The 17,021-nt window shown below is 44.9% G+C and overlaps 1 protein-coding gene across 14 annotated transcripts in view; it reads right to left on the bottom strand.

Annotated features, from left to right (window-relative positions):
• Nucleotides 1-12,081, bottom strand: part of ATP6V0A1 (ATPase H+ transporting V0 subunit a1) — a 67,306-nt gene extending 55,225 nt beyond the window's left edge. For all 14 annotated transcript variants that reach the window (XM_032163675.3, XM_032163678.2, XM_032163679.3 and 11 more), the window contains exons 1-4: nt 11,985-12,081; nt 9,937-10,100; nt 2,599-2,677; nt 1,000-1,097 (exon numbers count right to left, since the gene is read on the bottom strand). In XM_032163675.3, coding sequence (XP_032019566.1) covers nt 1,000-1,097; nt 2,599-2,677; nt 9,937-10,053 — 294 coding nt within the window. In that variant the 5' untranslated portion in view covers nt 10,054-10,100; nt 11,985-12,081. The remainder of the gene's footprint in view (nt 1-999; nt 1,098-2,598; nt 2,678-9,936; nt 10,101-11,984) is intronic.
• Nucleotides 12,082-17,021: the final 4,940 nt, after the last annotated feature.

Genomic DNA, 17,021 nt, shown 5'->3' with positions numbered 1-17,021 from the left:
TCGAGATCAAGCTGGCCAACATGGGAAAACCCCATCTCTACAAAAAATACAAAAACATTAGCCAGGCATGTTGGCACACAGCTATCGTCTCAGCTACTCTGGAGGCTGAGGTACTAGAACTGCTCGAGCCTGGGACGCAGGGATTGCAGTCAGCCAAGATGGGGTCACTGTACTCCAGCCTAGGTGACAGCTATGTCTCAAAATTAAAATAAAATAAAATAAAATAAAATAGTAGATAAATTAACTTACTCCAATAAGGTTTCAATAAACCAATAAACATTTACTTAGTGGCATATAATACTGTTTGAGTGCTGTTTGTCACCATAAAAGAGGGGATTCATATGGTCTGGCCATAAAAAAAGAATAAAATCATGTCATTTGCAGCAACATGGATAGACCTGGAGGTCATTATGTTAAGCGAAATAAGCAGGGCACAGACAAATAATACAAGTTTTCACTCACATGTGGGAGCTAAAAAAGTTGATCTCATAGAGGTAGAGAGTGGAATGATAGATACCAGAGGCTATGAAGGGTGTGTGGGTTTGTGGGGGGATGAGGAGAGGTTGGTTAATGTGGACAAACATACAGTTAGATAGAAGGCATAAGTTCTAATGCTCAATAGCAGAGTAGGGTGCCTATAGTTAACAGCAATGTACTGTATATACTTCAAAATAGCTAGAAGAGAAGAATTGAAATGTTCCCAACACATAGAAATGGTAAATACTCAAGGTGATGGATACACCAAATACCCTGACTTGATCATTACACATTCTATGTATATACCAAAATATCACATGTATACTATAAATGTGTACAAATATTATCTATCAATAAAAAAGAGGAGGGGAAATTCACTTCAATCCCACCTACAAGAAACTTACAATCAGTAGATAATGCTGACAAAGTTAGCAAGAATTACTTTACTCTCTATCTGCTCAGGAAAGTAATTTCTGCATTCAAGTAGAAAGAAACTTTTCTGGTTTTCCCAGAAGTGTTTACCTCCAAGTCAATCATGTCCCGGGGGAAGGGAACCTCTGGGTTTTCACCGGTGTCCATAATCGGAATGTTAGCTTTTCTTATCTCTTTCTCAACGAATCCTAAAATGACAGAATCAAAACATTCATGTCTAACTGCACATGCTCGAAATTGCCATTATTTAAGGAAAAGAATTAACATCTAAGACCTGGCTACAGAAAGTTTTATTCAAAAAAGATACTTTATATATATATATATATAAAAGATATCTTTTAATATAAAAGAAGCACCTTTTTTCTCCACATCCCTCTTTTTCCTTCCTCACATTCTCTAAAGCTACTCCAAAGGGTGGTCATCCCACAACTGCCTTCTTTCCTTCTTCAGGTCTTAACACTGGCCTTCAAGGCCACACCTCTCCTCCCTACGCGAATGCCACTCCAAAGTATGACAGTTCTGCTTATAGATATTATTGGCAAAGCAGAGTTATGGAAGAAGAGTATAATGCAATAGAATATTTGACACTTAACACACTAGTGAGACAACTCCAGATCTAAAGGGGTTCATTAAATTTGAAAACAATCAGGTCAGTTTTAAGCATAAAAAATAAAAATGAAAAAGCAGAACAGGTAATAAGGACCCAAAATACCAGAAGAGAAAAGTGTTTCAGGTAACAACTACAACTGTTTTTTAGAGTGGGGACCAAATTCACTTATCAGCTAACCATAAGCTAGCTTAGTAGAGTGGCAAGATCATGGATTTTTGAGCCAGAGAGAGCAACCTGGCTTCAAATACTGATTCCGTCATAAATGTTTATGATCTAGGGCAAGTCATTAAGCCTCTCTGATCTTTAGTTCCTCAATTATTAAATAAGATAATACCCATCTTGAAGGAATGTTGTGGGGAATTAATAAAGTAACGTATATGAGCAACCTAGCCCTCAAGAGAACTTAGATAAATGTTAGTTTCCTCCCCGCTTTTTTTTTTGAGACGAAGTCTCGCTCCGTCGCCCAGGATGGAGTGCAGTGGCGCGATCTCGGCTTGCTGCAAGCTCTGCCTCCCGGGTCCATGCCATTCTCCTGCCTCAGCCTCCCAAGTAGCTGGGATTACAGGCGCCCACAACCACGCCCAGCTAATTTTTTGTATTTTTAGTAGAGACAGGGTTTCACCATGTTAGCTAGGATGGTCTCCATCTCCTGACCTCGTGATCCACCCGCCTCGGCCTCCCAAAGTGCTGGGATTACAGGTGTGAGCCACTGGGCCCGGCCAGTTTCTTCCCTCTTAAATAGCTCAAATTAAAAGGTGGCTCTGCTGACAAAAACTGATGGTGCGCTGGGTCCTATTTCTCAAAATTCTATAATGTAGTTTTGTTACTAAAATCTCACCAAAAAATAACCAGTTTTCAGTTTGCAGCATGTTATTTCAAACGAGGTTTCCATTAAGCACTACTTAGCCCAAAGACCACAAAATCTACTCGTATACGAGAAATTCACCTTAGCATGTTAACTGTAAGATCTTTCCCTTTTCTCTTACAGCATTTTCTTCCTCAATTAAGAGGACTAATGTCACTAATCTAAGACAAATGATTCATTAAAGGAATATTACACAAGACCAAAGTGCACATACGAAGCTTTCGATCCATTTCTTCACATCTTCTAACTTCATTCACAAATTTCCGTTGGAAAACATTCACATCTGGATTTAACTGAAAAATAAAAACACAATACCAAACATTGAAATATTCTATCTATTGCTTCTGTTTCTCAAGCAACACATTCTGCAAAGTGAAAAACTAATTTTGTGTCAATGCATGATGCAACACTAATCAAAATTGTCTACTGATCCAAAAAAACTGCTTTATGGCCAAGTCACACCAGCTAAGGATAAAAACTTCCTCCCTCTCTGCCCGGCCGCCCCGTCTGGGAAGTGAGGAGCGCCTCTGCCCAGCCGCCCATCGTCTGGGAAGTGAGGAGCGCCTCTGCCCAGCTGCCCATCGTCTGGGAAGTGAGGAGCGCCTCTGCCCGGCCGCCCCGTCTTGGAAGTGAGGAGCGCCTCTGCCCGGCCGCCCCATCTGGGAAGAAGTGAGGAGCGCCTCTGCCCGGCCGCCATCGTCTGGGAAGTGAGGCGCGCCTCTGCCCGGCCGCCCATCGTCTGGGAAGTGAGGAGCGCCTCTGCCCGGCCGCCCATCGTCTGGGAAGTGAGGAGCGCCTCTGCCCGGCCGCCCCATCTGGGAAGAAGTGAGGAGCGCCTCTGCCCAGCCGCGCCGTCTGGGAAGTAAGGAGCGCCTCTGCCCAGCCGCCCCGTCTGGGAAGTGAGGAGCTCCTCTGCCCGGCCGCCCATTGTCTGGGATGTAAGGAGCGTCTCTGCCCAGCCACCATCCCGTCTAGGAAGTGAGGAGCGCCTCTGCCTGGCCGCTCCGTCTGGGAAGTGAGGAGCGCCTCTGCCTGGCCACCCCGTCTGGGAAGTGAGGAGCGCCTCTGCCCGGCCACCACCCCATCTAGGAAGTGAGGAGCGCCTCTGCCTGGCCGCCCCGTCTGGGAAGTGAGGAGCGCCTCTGCCTGGCCGCCCCGTCTGGGATGTGGGGAGCACCTCTGCCCGGCCACCCTGTCTGGGAGGTCTACCACGGAGGCCAGAAGCAATGTGGGGGCTGGACGTGGTGGCTCATGCCTGTAGTCCCAGCACTCTGGGAGGCCGAGGCGGGTTGATCACTTGAGGCTAGGAGTTCGAGACCAGCCTGGCCAACATGGCGAAACATATGAAAAATACAACAGACAAACCAACCAACCAACCCAGCAACAACAAAACAGGTCTACCCCGGAGTCATACTCTAATTTTTTCTATTTTCCTCCCTTTCTGATCCTTTATCCCACTTTCTTTTTCTTCCTCTTCCTTCTCCTTCTTCTTTGTCAAATAGAGGATTGAGTTATTATCATTGATCCATACAAAGTCCCTCTCTCATTTATTTTCTTTAATTCCCATTCCCCATTTCTATTCCCCGTCTTCCCATGTGCAACCTTCCTAATATGTTTGATATGCATCTTTTTGTTTGTATGTATTTTTAGAAAATGTTTATTGTTTTGTGTGAAAAAAATTAATAAAAAAAATAGAAAAAAAAAAAAACTTCCTCCCTTGTTGCTGCAACATTACTGGAATAGAAGCAAATTATGTAAAACACAACGGTACAAAATGTTCTTCCTAGGCCAAAAGTCTCAGTGAGCTTCCTTCCCACCACCTAAAATTTGGGCAATGAACATCACAGAAGCTGTCTCTGGTTTTCCTTCTCTTTCTTTCCAAGCAGAAGAGGAACTTCTCTTGTTTTTCTGTCCCAAGGCCTTCACCTTCTCAGTGACAGGCTTTAGTTTATTCATTCATACACCACAGGTAATTGTTTTTTTTTTTTTTTTTTTTTGAGAGAGTCTTGCTCTGAAGCCAGGCTGGAGTGCAGTGGCGTGATCTCGGCTCACTGCAACTTCTGCCTCCCAGGTTCAAGCGATTCTCCTGCCTCAGCCTCCTGAGTAGCTGGGATTACAGGTGTGCACCACCATGCCCAGCTAATTTTCTTGCATTTTTAGTAGAGACAGGGTTTCACCATGTTGGCCAGGATGGTCTCGAACTCCTGACCTCAGGTGATCCACCCGCCTTGGCCTCCCAAAGTGCTGGGATTGCAGGCATGAGCCACCACATCTGGCACCATAAGTAATTTTCAAAGCAATATGACAGATGTTCTGGAATATACAAATAAAAACAAAACAAGTAACTACTCACTAAAAAGCTAGCAATCTGGCCAGTCACGGTGGCTCATGCTTGTAATCCCAGCATTTTGGGAGGCCAAGGTGGGCGGATCACCTGAGGTCAGGAGTTCTAGACCAGCCTGGCCAACATGGCGAAACTCCATCTCTACTAAAAATACAAAATTAGCCGGGCGTGGTAGCGTACATCTGTAATCCCGGCTACTCGGGAGGCCAAGGCAGGAGAATCACTTGAACCCGGGAGGCTGAGGTTGCAGTGAGCCAAAATCATGCCACTGCACTCCAGCCTGGGTGACAAGAGTGAGACTCTTGTCTCAAAAAAATAAATAGGCCTGATGCAGTAGCTCACACCTATAATGCTAGCACTTTGGGAGGCTGAGGCGGGAGGATTATCTGAGCTCAAGAGTTTGAGACCAGCCTGGGCAACATGACGAAACCCTGCCTCAACTAAAAATACAAAAAATTAGCCAGGCATGACGGTACATGCCTGTAATCCCAGCTACTCAGGAGGCTGAGGCACAAGAATCAATTGAACCTGGGAGGGAGAGGTTGCAGTGAGCCAAGATTGTGCCATTGCACTCCAGTCTGGGCAACAGAGCGAGACTCTGTCTCAAAAAAAAAAAAAATTAATTAATTTAATTAAATAAAAAGCTTGCAATCTAATAAAGATGAACCCAACCAATAAAATAGTATGTGATAAATTCCATAAAAGTGACACAAATAAAGAACTATATTTACTCAACATTTATGAAGCACCAAATAGGTGTCAGATACTGAACTAGGCACTAGGGAAAATACAAAGAATAAGCTATGTCCTAGCTTTGAAAAGTTGAACGACACAATTAGCTTAATCATGTATGTGTGTATATATATTACATGCATATACACATAGAAACATACAAACACATTGGCCAGGCGCGGTGGCTCACGCTTGTAATCCCAGCACTTTGGGAGACCGAGGCAGGCAGCTTATGAGGTCAGGAGTTTGAGACCAGCCCGGCCAACACAGTGAAACCCCGTCTCTACCGAAAATACAAAAAAATTAGCCAGGCGTGGTGGTGGGCACCTGTAATCCCAGCTACTCGGAAGGCTGAGGCAGAAGAATTGCTTGAACCCGGGAGGCGGAGGTTACAATAAGCTGAGATCATGCTACTGCACCCCAGCCTGGGTGACAGAGCTAGACTCAGTCTCAAAAAAAAGAAAAAAAAAATACAAACACACACATACATATCCATATATTCAACAGTTCTCTCTTCAAGAACTCAATATATTAATATTAGAGGAATCTAAGGCAAAAATTTTTATTAGCAATTAAGATTAATAATAAGCTATGTCCCAGTCTTCAGCTCTACAGAAGAGACGGACACAAACCAATTATTACAATTTGTTGTGATAAATGCTATTAAAAAGTAAAAGATGTGGAAAACTGTTGGCAGTTTCTTACAAAGTTAAACATACACCTGCCCAACTCATGACTGAGCATTCCACTACTCAGTTACCGTTGACCTTTGAACAATGTGGGTTTGAACTGTGCTGGTCCACTAACACACAGATTTTCCTCCACCTCGGCCAGCCTGAGACAGTAAGACCAACCCCTCCCCTTCCTCCTCCTCAGCCTCCTCAACATAAAGACAATAAGAGGCCAGGCGCAGTGGCTCACGCCTGTAATCCCAGCATTTTGGGAGGCCGAGGCGGGCGGATCACGAGGTCAGGAGATGGAGACCATCCTGACTAACACAGTGAAACCCCATCTCTACTAAAAATACAAAAAAAAAAAAAATTAGCCGGGCATGCTGGCGGGCACCTGTAGTCCCAACTACTCGGGAAGCTGAGGCAGGAGAATGGCGTGAACCCGGGAGGCGGAGCTTGCAGTGAGCCGAGATTGCACCACTGCACTCCAGCCTGGGTGACAGAGCGAGACTCAGTCTCAAAAAATAAAAAAATAAATAAAAAAATAAAGACAATAAGGATGAAAACCTTCATGATGATCCACTTCCAGTAAATACAGTTTATCTTCCTTATGATTTTCTTAACAGTATTTTCTTTTCTCTAGCTTACTTTATTGTAAGAATACAGTGTACAATACATATACAAAATATGTATTAATCGACTGTTTATGAAATTGGTAGGGCTTTTGGTCAAAAGCAGGCTATCAATAGTTAAGTTTTGGAGGAGTCAAAATTGTATGCAGATTTTTGACTGCATGGGGAGATTGGCACCCCTAACCCCTGCATTTTCTTTTTTTTTTTTTTGAGACAGAATCTCACTCTTTTGCCCAGGCCGGAGTGCAGTGGTGCTATCTCGGCTCACTGCAAGCTCCGCCTCCCAGGTTCAGGCCATTTTCCTGCCTCAGCCTCCCGAGTAGCTGCGACTACAGGCATCCGCCACCGCGCCCGGCTAATTTTTTGTATTTTTTTAGTAGAGACGGGGTTTCACCGTGTTAGCCAGGATGGTCTCAATCTCCTGACCTCGTGATCCGCCCGCCTCGGCCTCCCAAAGTGCTGGGATTACCGGCATGAGCCACCGCGCCCGGCCATAACCCCTGCGTTTTCAAGGATCAACTGTATTTGCTTAAGAAAAATCAAAACTTATAAATTTAAAAAAAGACTTTTACGATAATGTTTACTTCAGCTTTAATCATAATAGCCCCAAAAGAGTAATGACAAAAGAAAGGATGAAAACATCATGGTGTAATCATACAATGAACTACTTACCGTTCAGCAATTTTTAAAAATGAACTACAGATACATGCAAGAAACAGAGGTTGAGTGAAAGAAGTCAGACATAAGAGTTTGCAATGTATGAGTCATTTACATATAATTCAAGAACAGGGAAAACTCTATGATGACAGCAATCAAAACAGAAGTTACCTATGAAGGGTAGCAACTGACTAGCAGTAGACACAGATACTTTTCTGGACTGTTCAGGCTGGGCCTGGTGGCTCACGTCTGTAATCCTAGCACTTTAGGAGGCTGGGGGGGTAGGCAGTGGATCACCTGAGGTCAGGAGTTCGAGACCAGCCTGGGCAACATGGTGAAACCCCATCTCTACTAAAATAAAAAAAAAAATTAGCCGGGCTTGGCAGCGTGCGCCTGTAGTCCCAGCTACTCAGGAGGCTGAGGCAGGATTGCTTGAACCCAGGAGGCAGAGGTTGCAGTGAGCCAAGATCACACCACTACACTCCAGCCTGGGCGACAGAGCAAGATTCTGTCTCAAAAAAAAAAAAAAAAAAAAAAAAAGTTCCATATCCTAATTGGGGTGCTGGTTACAGAGGTGTATAAAGTTATCAATTCAGCAAACTGTACTCTTAAGATGTGTACATTTCAGCTAGGCACAGTGGCTCACACCGGCAATCCTAGCACTTTGGGAGGCCAAAGCGGGAGGACCACTTGAGTCCAGGAGTTCAAGACCAACCTGGGTAACATGGCGAGAGCGCCATCTCTATTTTTTTCTTAATGTTATAAATTTTATTATTAAAAAAAAATTAACAGAACTAGAAGAAACTGAAATATCTGTTGGCCAGGTGTGGTGGCTCATGCCTGTAATCCCAGCACTTTGGGAGGCTGAGGCAGGTGGATCACCTGAGGTCAGAAGTTCGAGACCAGCCTGGCCAACGTGGTGAAACTCCATCTCTACTAAAAATACAAAAATTAGCTGGGCATGGTGGTGCATGCCTTTAGTCCCAGCTACTCAGGAGGCTGAGGCAGGAGAATTGCTTGAACCCGGGAGGCGGAAGTTGCAATGAGCTGAGATCGCACCACTGCACTCCAGCCTGGGCGACAGAGTGGAGTCTGTCTCAAAAAGAAAAGCAACAACAACAACAACAAAAACCACATATATGAGAAATAAAAGCAAAACAAATCACTGTATGGGTTACCTCAGGTGTGGAAGAAAGGACTGGCATGGAGGAAAGAGACACAGAGTTTCAATTATATATGGAATGTTTCCCTCTTAAGTAGACAGTAGAAACAGGTGGTCATTATAATATTCCCCCTACCTTTTTTTTTTTTTTTTTTTTTTTGGTTTTGAGACAGTGTCATGCTCTGTCACCCAGGCTGGAGTGCAGTGGCATAATCACAGCTCACTACAGCCTCGACCTCATGGGCTTCAGCGATCCTCCCACCTTAGCCTCCCAAGTAGCTGTGACCATAGGCATGTGCCACCACACCTGGCTAATTTTTTTTTTTTTATGGCAGAGACAGGATCTCCCTATGTTGCCCAGACTGGTCTCCAACTCCTGGGCTCAAGCGATCCTCCTGCCTTGGCTCTCAAAGTACTGGCATTTCAGGTGTGAGCCATTGCACCTGGCCCCTATCTCTTTTTTTGTATGACTGAAGTACAGCCTAAGTAAAAGAAAAGAAGGTTGAATAGAGTCAACAGATGTTAAGCAGGGGGACAACACAGGACCAGATGAAGAACTGCAAATTAAGGATGACAAGTTTTTTGTTGTTGTTGTTTGAGACGGAGTCTCGCTCTGTCGCCTAGGCTGGAGTGCAATGACGCAATCTCAGCTCACTGCAACCTCCGCCTCCCAGGTTCAGGCGATTCTCCTGCCTCAGCCTCCCGAGTAGCTGGGATTACAGGCCTCCACCACCATGCTAATTTTTTTGTATTTTTAGAACAGTCGGGGTTTCACCATGTTGGCCAGACTGATCTCAAACTCCTGACCTCACGATCCACCCGCCTCAGCCTCCCAAAGTGCTAGAATTATAGGTGTGAGCCACTGTACCCAGCCTAGATTGTCCATATTCTTTAGATAGCTTCTCCAAGTGCCCAGTATAATATTCCAAAATACTGAATATTCAGTATATGCTTATTTATATACTACATAACTATGGCTGGATACCTCAAATTTTATTTTTTTAAAATGTCCTACTATATGGAAAAACTGCAATGTATTTTTTTAAATACCTTGCTATTTAGCAAGTGAAAGCCTTGATCAGGTTAGTTTGGTAACCTCTCCCTGCATCCCAAACAATTACCTGGAGAATGCTTAGAACTGTTCTGAAAGTGGGAGCTAGCAAAAGCATGGAAAGATTGGCACAAAACATTCTCACCTTTAGAAAGACAACTCAAAATGTGCATTCTGCCAATAGGAAGCCAGTGCTATAATGTTATTTTTGCAAATAAAAAACAAGACATTCATCATAAGGCATCTGACCACGATAGCAACAGAGTTCAGCAGTCATCAAGTCGCAGCCCCACAACTACTTACGTCACGAAACTGAACCTTTCCAAGTTCTCCTAATTCACTGACACAACAATAAGCAGCTTCTGACTGTAGAAAAAGCTGGGCCAGTGTCATTTCTTCACTCCGGAAAAGCTCCCCCATGGTGGCAGAAGGTACCAGTTAAGTGAGTACCTGGATTTCTCTCCAACCTGAAGCAAAGAGAAAATGACATAACTTTGGAAATTACCACGAGGGCTAAGAGCAAATGACACCCCACTACGGTTCTTGCATTTACATTTCTAACACCCCATGAGGACAGGTCAACAACTGTTTTTGACACCCTGTCTAGAAAGATGGAAAGGAGAAATTGCAAAGGCAGTTCCTGAATTCTGTCCCACAGAGTGCCAGATGAAAAGTCACTTCCATTCCAGTCAACATCAGGATCAAATGACAATTATTTTGGGCAACTCAACAGATAAGAATGTATCCAGATTAAAGACAGGAACTGGGAACCTCAAACAACTCTTTAAATACCCACGACACAATATTGAGGCAGTGACTTTCACACTGCTCAATCTGTTTTTGCTAGTGCAGGAAACAAACAGAAGAGGCCTTGATTACCCTCTCATAAAGATGTCTGCCTTGTAACTATCCTTCTCCCTTCTACTGACAATGCGCATTTCTAAAAGCCCAAAGTTCTGGCACTGTCCTAAAGCTATGGCTACACTAAACAGTTTAATCTTCCAGATTCCTCAGAAAACAATATTTCCCCCCTTAGGAATTCAAACAAATAACCATCATCTGGAAAAAGCAACCAGCTTGCATGTTAAGCTCAATTTCAAATCAAGCATGACAGGAACACATTGATAATGACAAAGCAGTTTTATCAAGCCACAGAGAATAAGCCTTCCACCTCTGCAGCTTTCTGTTTCTCACCCCTACCTTCAAGATTAATTACATTCTTCCATCTGTCAAATCTCATGAGCCAATAAAGGTTTCGTTTTAGGGCTGTCTTACTGTTGCCGGGTATGAGACAACTGGCGCTATCAGTGGTCCTGAAACTGCAATTATTTATTCTCGATCAGCTAATGTAAGGCACAGCATGTCCAGTATCCAAACTCAGAAAAATGTACAGTATTTTTAGTGTCATAAGGGCATCTATATTGAGTACTGATAAATGAATCTGACATCAAAGGAAGATTTACTCTTCTGGAAGGCTGGGAGACATTTTGAGAAATCTGAACGAACAAACCTTTGAGCATGTGATGTTCAAGACAGTAACACACGCTCAGACATAAGCAAGGACTTCTCAAGAGAATATGCAGATTGACTTTAAGATTCTGTACATCTGAATCATCCAAATCAGCTGTTACCGGCACCACCCTTCAATAGAGAGAGATTCTACAACCTCTAAACACATAAAATTAGGCCTGATCAGCATAGTTCAGGAGCTGTGGATAATGATAAGCCTCCAACGAATCGCCTCCCTCCTCCTGCTCTTTAATGATTATAGGTCTCCCAAGAATATCTCTATAGCAATGGAGGCTAACAGAAAACTAATTAGGCCAAAGTAGTTCTGGACGATCACAAAACAAAATATGAAGAAACAGCAATTCTGCAAAAGATGAGTCCAACTACAGCGCCCCCGCGCCCTGCCTCGAAGAATCTCACTCCTGTCATCCGGTCCTCGCCACCTCCCACGGTATTCACCTGCTTCATTTCCTGTCTACTCAATAAGCAGGAATTCTCTGCACTCAGGCACATCTACCTTGAGATGGGAAAAAAGGTGGGGAAAACCCCTAAACTGAGAAACCCTTTAAGAAGCCCCCTAAATTCTTCTGCCTATCCAATAACCTCCGGTTCCTCCGCCTACCCCTTAAAGCAGGGAAGAGATTCGAGGCTTCCAAAGGTCAGTGAGCCTCCGGTTCCTCAGGACAGAGGAGGGGTGCCCAAGCAGGGGGCGAACCCCCATTTTATCTCGAAGACTTAAGATCCCTGCTAATTCCTACGACAATCACGGGGGCTCTTAGAAGGATTTCCTACGTCCATCGAGGGCCGCTCCCTGTTGCGCTAAACCTACAGCCCGCGCTCACCTCCAACCTCCGCCACAGCAACCGCCGCAGCCAAACCCGCAGCCTCCGCGGCTCCGGGAGCAGCGCTTCGACGTGCGTGCGTCCGCAAAGCCCCGCCCCTGCGCCGCCGCCGGCCCCCGCCCCCGCAATGACCTCATTGCAGTTGGCCAATGGGGCGCGGCCTCGCCTGGGCTGCAGCAGTGCGGAGTCACGGGGGTCGCAGGCCAGACCCAGCGTGTTGACGCCATCTTGGCCCCTGTTCTGTGTCTCCAGGTTGGGGAGGGTTAGCGGCTGGGGCTGGAGGTGCAGGTTCTCGAGGCCTTGAGTTCCTGAATCCTTTTTCTTTACCCCTTATACTGGGGTAGGTTGTCTTTTCTCTTTCTTTCTTTCTTTTTTTTTTGATGAAGTCTCATTCTGATGCCCAAGCTGGAGTGCAGTGGCGTGATCTCGGCCCACTGCACCCTCCACCTCCCGGGTTCAAGCGATTCTCCTGCCTCAGCCTTCCAAGTAGCTGGGCATACAAGCACGCACCACCATGCCCGGCTAATCTTTGTATTTTTTTGTTAGTAGAGACGGGGTTTCACTATGTTGGCCAGGCTGAGTCTCGAACTCCTGACCTCGTCGTGATCCACCCGCCTCGGCCTCCCAAAGTGTTGGGATTACAAGCGTGAGCCACCACGCCCGCCCCTTTTTTTTTTTTTTTTTTAAATGGTCTGTTTCCCAGGTGGGTATGCAGTGACGCGTTCTCGGCTCACTGCAGCCTCCGCCTCCTGGGTTCAGACGATTCTCCTGCCTCAGCCTCCCTAGTAGCCGAGATTACAGTCGCGCGCCACGCCACCCGGCTATTTTTGTATTTTTAGTAGAGATGGGGTTTTGCCATGCTGCCCAGACTGGACTCGAACTCCTGGCCTCCACCCGCTCTTCCTCCCAAAGTGCTGGGATTACAGGTGTGAGCCACCGCGCCCGGCCCTCTTTTTATTTTCGTATCCAAAGAATTAATTCACACATACACACCCAAATAATTAATGTCTTCTCTCTTTATTTTCATATCCAAAGAATTCACACACCCACCCAAATAATTAATACACACACACACACACACACACACACACACACCACCCTTTCTCTTTTCCCTTACTTGACAGATGAGAACATTTGAGCCCCAGGCTGGGAAGCGGCTAGCTTTAGATCCTGTAGTAGAGTCTTTAACGGGGTCTCATTCGCATAAGTATGGAAAACCTCTCTTTAAATGGTACATGGTTCATGCCTTCCAGCAACTTCCCCGGGTCTATTTTTCTCTATTTAACAGGAAAAACCTCATCAGACCATATGTTGTGAAAGTACGTTTCAGTCGTGTTTGGTAGATTCATGTGGGCTCAATTGACCATTTAGGAGTTTTCAGTTCCTCAAATTTATTTTAAAAACATTTTTTATGGCTTGTACTCAACTTGTAAATTAAATACTGAAAAAGATTTTTAAACGCAAAAGTGATGCCTATTATTTTTTAAATGCCATTATCAAATATTGATATTGATTCCCTTTTCTTGCCGTTTTAAAGAGGAGTAGGGATCTCAGGTCGTTTGTGATAACCAGAATCGTATCAGGAAAAACTCAGAAAACCGGTTATTCTGTCTCCCTGGGTGGTGGAACCCTGTTGAAATTCAAGTGTAATGAGGGAGATATTCCAGATAAAAACTTGTTGCTGGTAATTTTGTCAGCCTGACAAAAAACATCATCAAACCTGCTTTACCAGCCTAAACAAAATAACAAGGGGGCAAAAATGGACGTTTTATTTGAATTTATTGTCTCAAATTGTGAGTGAAGATATAACTTGACTTCGATACAATCTTCTTAAGACACAGAGTCTTGGAAAGACCCATACCCTCCTTCTCCCTGCTCCCTACCTCTCAACCCTTCTGGCAAGACAGATAGGGACCCACATTTGAAAGCCTGCCAAGTTAGAGAAAACTATTACACAATGTCATTTCCTTCCTCTGAGACTTAAAAAAAAATTAACCTCAGTCAGCTGCTTGCTAACCACAAATTTTTCATACTCCACTTTTAAAGCAGCTTTTCCTCTGGACTTACTTCAATTCCCTTGAACTCTTTTCACAGCTTATTTGAAAGAATATTGTTTCAGAACTCCTTTTCTGTTTGCTTCCATCTCCTGCCATCAATCTTTCCTCAGTGTTCTATTTATTTTCCCTGCGTGCTGTCTTCCTTGGTGGTCTTGCCTGTTGTCAAGCTTAAATGTTTATGTGTAGGACTCATATCTGTTTTTCCACCTGACTTCCTTCTTCAAGACTCAGAAATGGAATTTCACACTGCCTGCTGGATAGTGCCTTTTAGGCAGCAGATGCTTGCTGAGGGCCTACTGTGTGCCAGAGAGGGGTACTAGGTGCTGGGGATAGAAAATGAAACAGACATGCTTCTTTTCCTTGGAGAGCTCATGGTTCAGTGAGAAATAAACTTCCCAAATGGCAAGAGAGAGAGGGGTCCAGTGATTAATACTATGTGCCAGGCACTTTTCTACATGCTTGGTAAATACAAACTCATTTAATCCTCACAACAACACTAGGAGGCAGTTACTATTATTATCCCCATTTAACAGATGATATGGTAAAACTGAGGCATATGTCCAATAAGATCAAATTTAAAATGCTGTTGACCACACCTACAGGCCTAGAAGACATGAGCAATTCCATATGAGGCTTGGCCAGTGACACAGTTCTGAGTATCTAAACCGAGCTATTCCCTAGTATTGTGAAAATGGCTGAAAAACAATTAAAGCCAGGTGTGGTGGCTCACACCTGTAATCCCAGCACTTTGGAAGGCTGAGGAGGGTGGATTACCTGAGGTCGGGAGTTTGAGACCAGCCTGGCCAACATGATGAAAACTCGTCTCTACTAAAAATACAAAAAATTAGCTGGGCATGGGCATGGTGGTGCATGCCTGTAATCCCAGCTACTCAGGAGGCTAAGGCAGGAGAACCACTTGAACCCAGGAGGCGGAGGTTGCAGTGGCCACGATCGCGCCATTGCCCTCCAACCTGGGCAATAAGAGCAAAACCGAGTCTGGGAAAAAAAAACAGTTATAAAGATTAGTTCTTTACTACCACAAAAAGGCTAGAACAGAGGTAGGGATCTAACTGATAGAGTCTCAACAAGTTATGAGAATTGTCACTGTAGTGAAATGATTAAATGTGGTTTTTTTATCTTTAATTTTTAGTTTGAATGAATGCGTGTCAGTTGTCCAAATTTCCACCAGTGAAGAATCAGCTAGCTCATGTTAGCTTATCCCACTTAGATTCCTAGATGGGGCATAGAGGAGAGTTTTAACGTTAAGCCCAGTGTTTTGAAATACATATCTGCTCCAGTGTCTTCTCCACAGGCTTCCAGTATTCGTTTCCCTAAGGCTGCCATACAAATAACCACAACCTGGGTAGCGTTTGAAACAACAAGAAATCAGGTCAGCCGCAGTGGCTCACGCCTGTAATCCTAGCACTTTGGGAGACCGAGGCGAGCCTATCACCTGAGGTCAGGAGTTCGAGACTAGCTTGGCCAACATGGGGAAACCCTATCTCTACTAAAAATACAAAAATTAGCAGGACATGGTGGTGGGCGCCTGTAGTCTCAGCTACTTGGGAGGCTGAGGCAGGAGAATCACTTGAACCCAGGGGGCAGAGGCTACAGTGAGCCAAGATTGCACCACTTCACTCCTGTTTGGACGAAAAAGCAAAACCCTGTCTCAAAAAAACAAAAAACAACAGAAATTGGCCACGCGCAGTGGCTCACTCCTGTTATCCTAGCACTTTGGGAGGCCAAGGCAGAAGGATGGCTTGAGCCCAGGAGTTTGAGACCAGCCTGGACAACACAGCAAGACCCACGTCTGTAAAAAAAAAAAAAAAAATTAGCTGGGCATGGTGGCACATGCCTGTAGACCCAGATACCCAGGAGGCTGAAGTGGGAGGATGGCTTGAGCCTGAGCCAGGGAGGTTGATGCTGCTGCAGGGAGCTGTGATTGAGCCACTGCGTTTCAGCCTGAGTGACACAGCGAGACCCTGTCTCAAAAAAACAAAAACACAGAAAATTTATTCTCTCACAGTAGAGGCTAGAAGTCTGAAATTCAGGTGTCTGCAGAGCATGATATCTCCAAAGGCTCTGGGAAAGAATCCCTTCTTCCCTCTTCCTGGCTTCTGGTGATTGCCAGAAATCCTTGGTGTTCCTTGGCTTATAGATGCATCATTTCAATTGTTGCCTCCATCGTCACATGGTATTCTTTCTTCTATATGTCTTTTTTTTTTTTTGAGATAGAGTCTTGCTCTGTCGCCCAGACGAATGCAGTGGCGCAATCTCAGCTCACTGCAACCTCCACCTCCCAGGTTCAAGCAATTCTCCTGCCTCAGCCTCCTGAGTAGCTGGGATTACAGGTGTGCTCCACCACGCCCAGCTAATTTTTGTATTTTCAGTAGAGACAGGGGTTCGCCATACTGCTCAGGCTGGTCTTGAACTCCTGGCCTCAAGTGATCCACCTGCCTCAGCCTCCCAAAGTGCTGGGATTACAGGAGTGAGCCACTGCACCCAGCCTCCCCTATGTGTCTCTGTCTGTAGGCAAATTCTCCTCTTCTTATAGGGGCACCAGCCATTAGATTAGGGCACCACTTAATCCAGTATGATCCCATCTTAACCTAATTAAATCTGCAAATATCCTATTTCCAAATGAGGCCACCTTCACAGGTTCCCCGTTATACATGAATTTTTTTTTCTTTTTTTCTTTTTCTTTTTTTTTTTTTTGAGACGGAGTCTCACTCTGTCATCCAGACTGGAGTGCAGTGGCGCAATCTCGTCTCACTACAACCTCTGCCTCCTAGGTTCAGGCATTTCTCCTGCCTCAACCTCCCAAGTAGCTGGGATTACAGGGCCTCCCACCACGCCCGGCTAATTTTTTTGTATTTTTAGTAGAGACAGGGTTTCACCATGTTGGCCAGGCTGGTCTCTTAACGCCTGACCTCAAGTGATTTGCCCTCCTCTGCCTCCCAAAGTCCTGGGATTACAGGTG

The sequence above is a fragment of the Hylobates moloch genome, unplaced genomic scaffold (genome assembly GCF_009828535.3).
Source record: "Hylobates moloch isolate HMO894 unplaced genomic scaffold, HMol_V3 SCAFFOLD_10, whole genome shotgun sequence".
NCBI lineage: Eukaryota > Metazoa > Chordata > Mammalia > Primates > Hylobatidae > Hylobates > Hylobates moloch.
The sequence above is the reverse complement of the archived record's forward strand: the minus strand, read 5'-3'. Positions and strand labels throughout refer to the sequence as shown.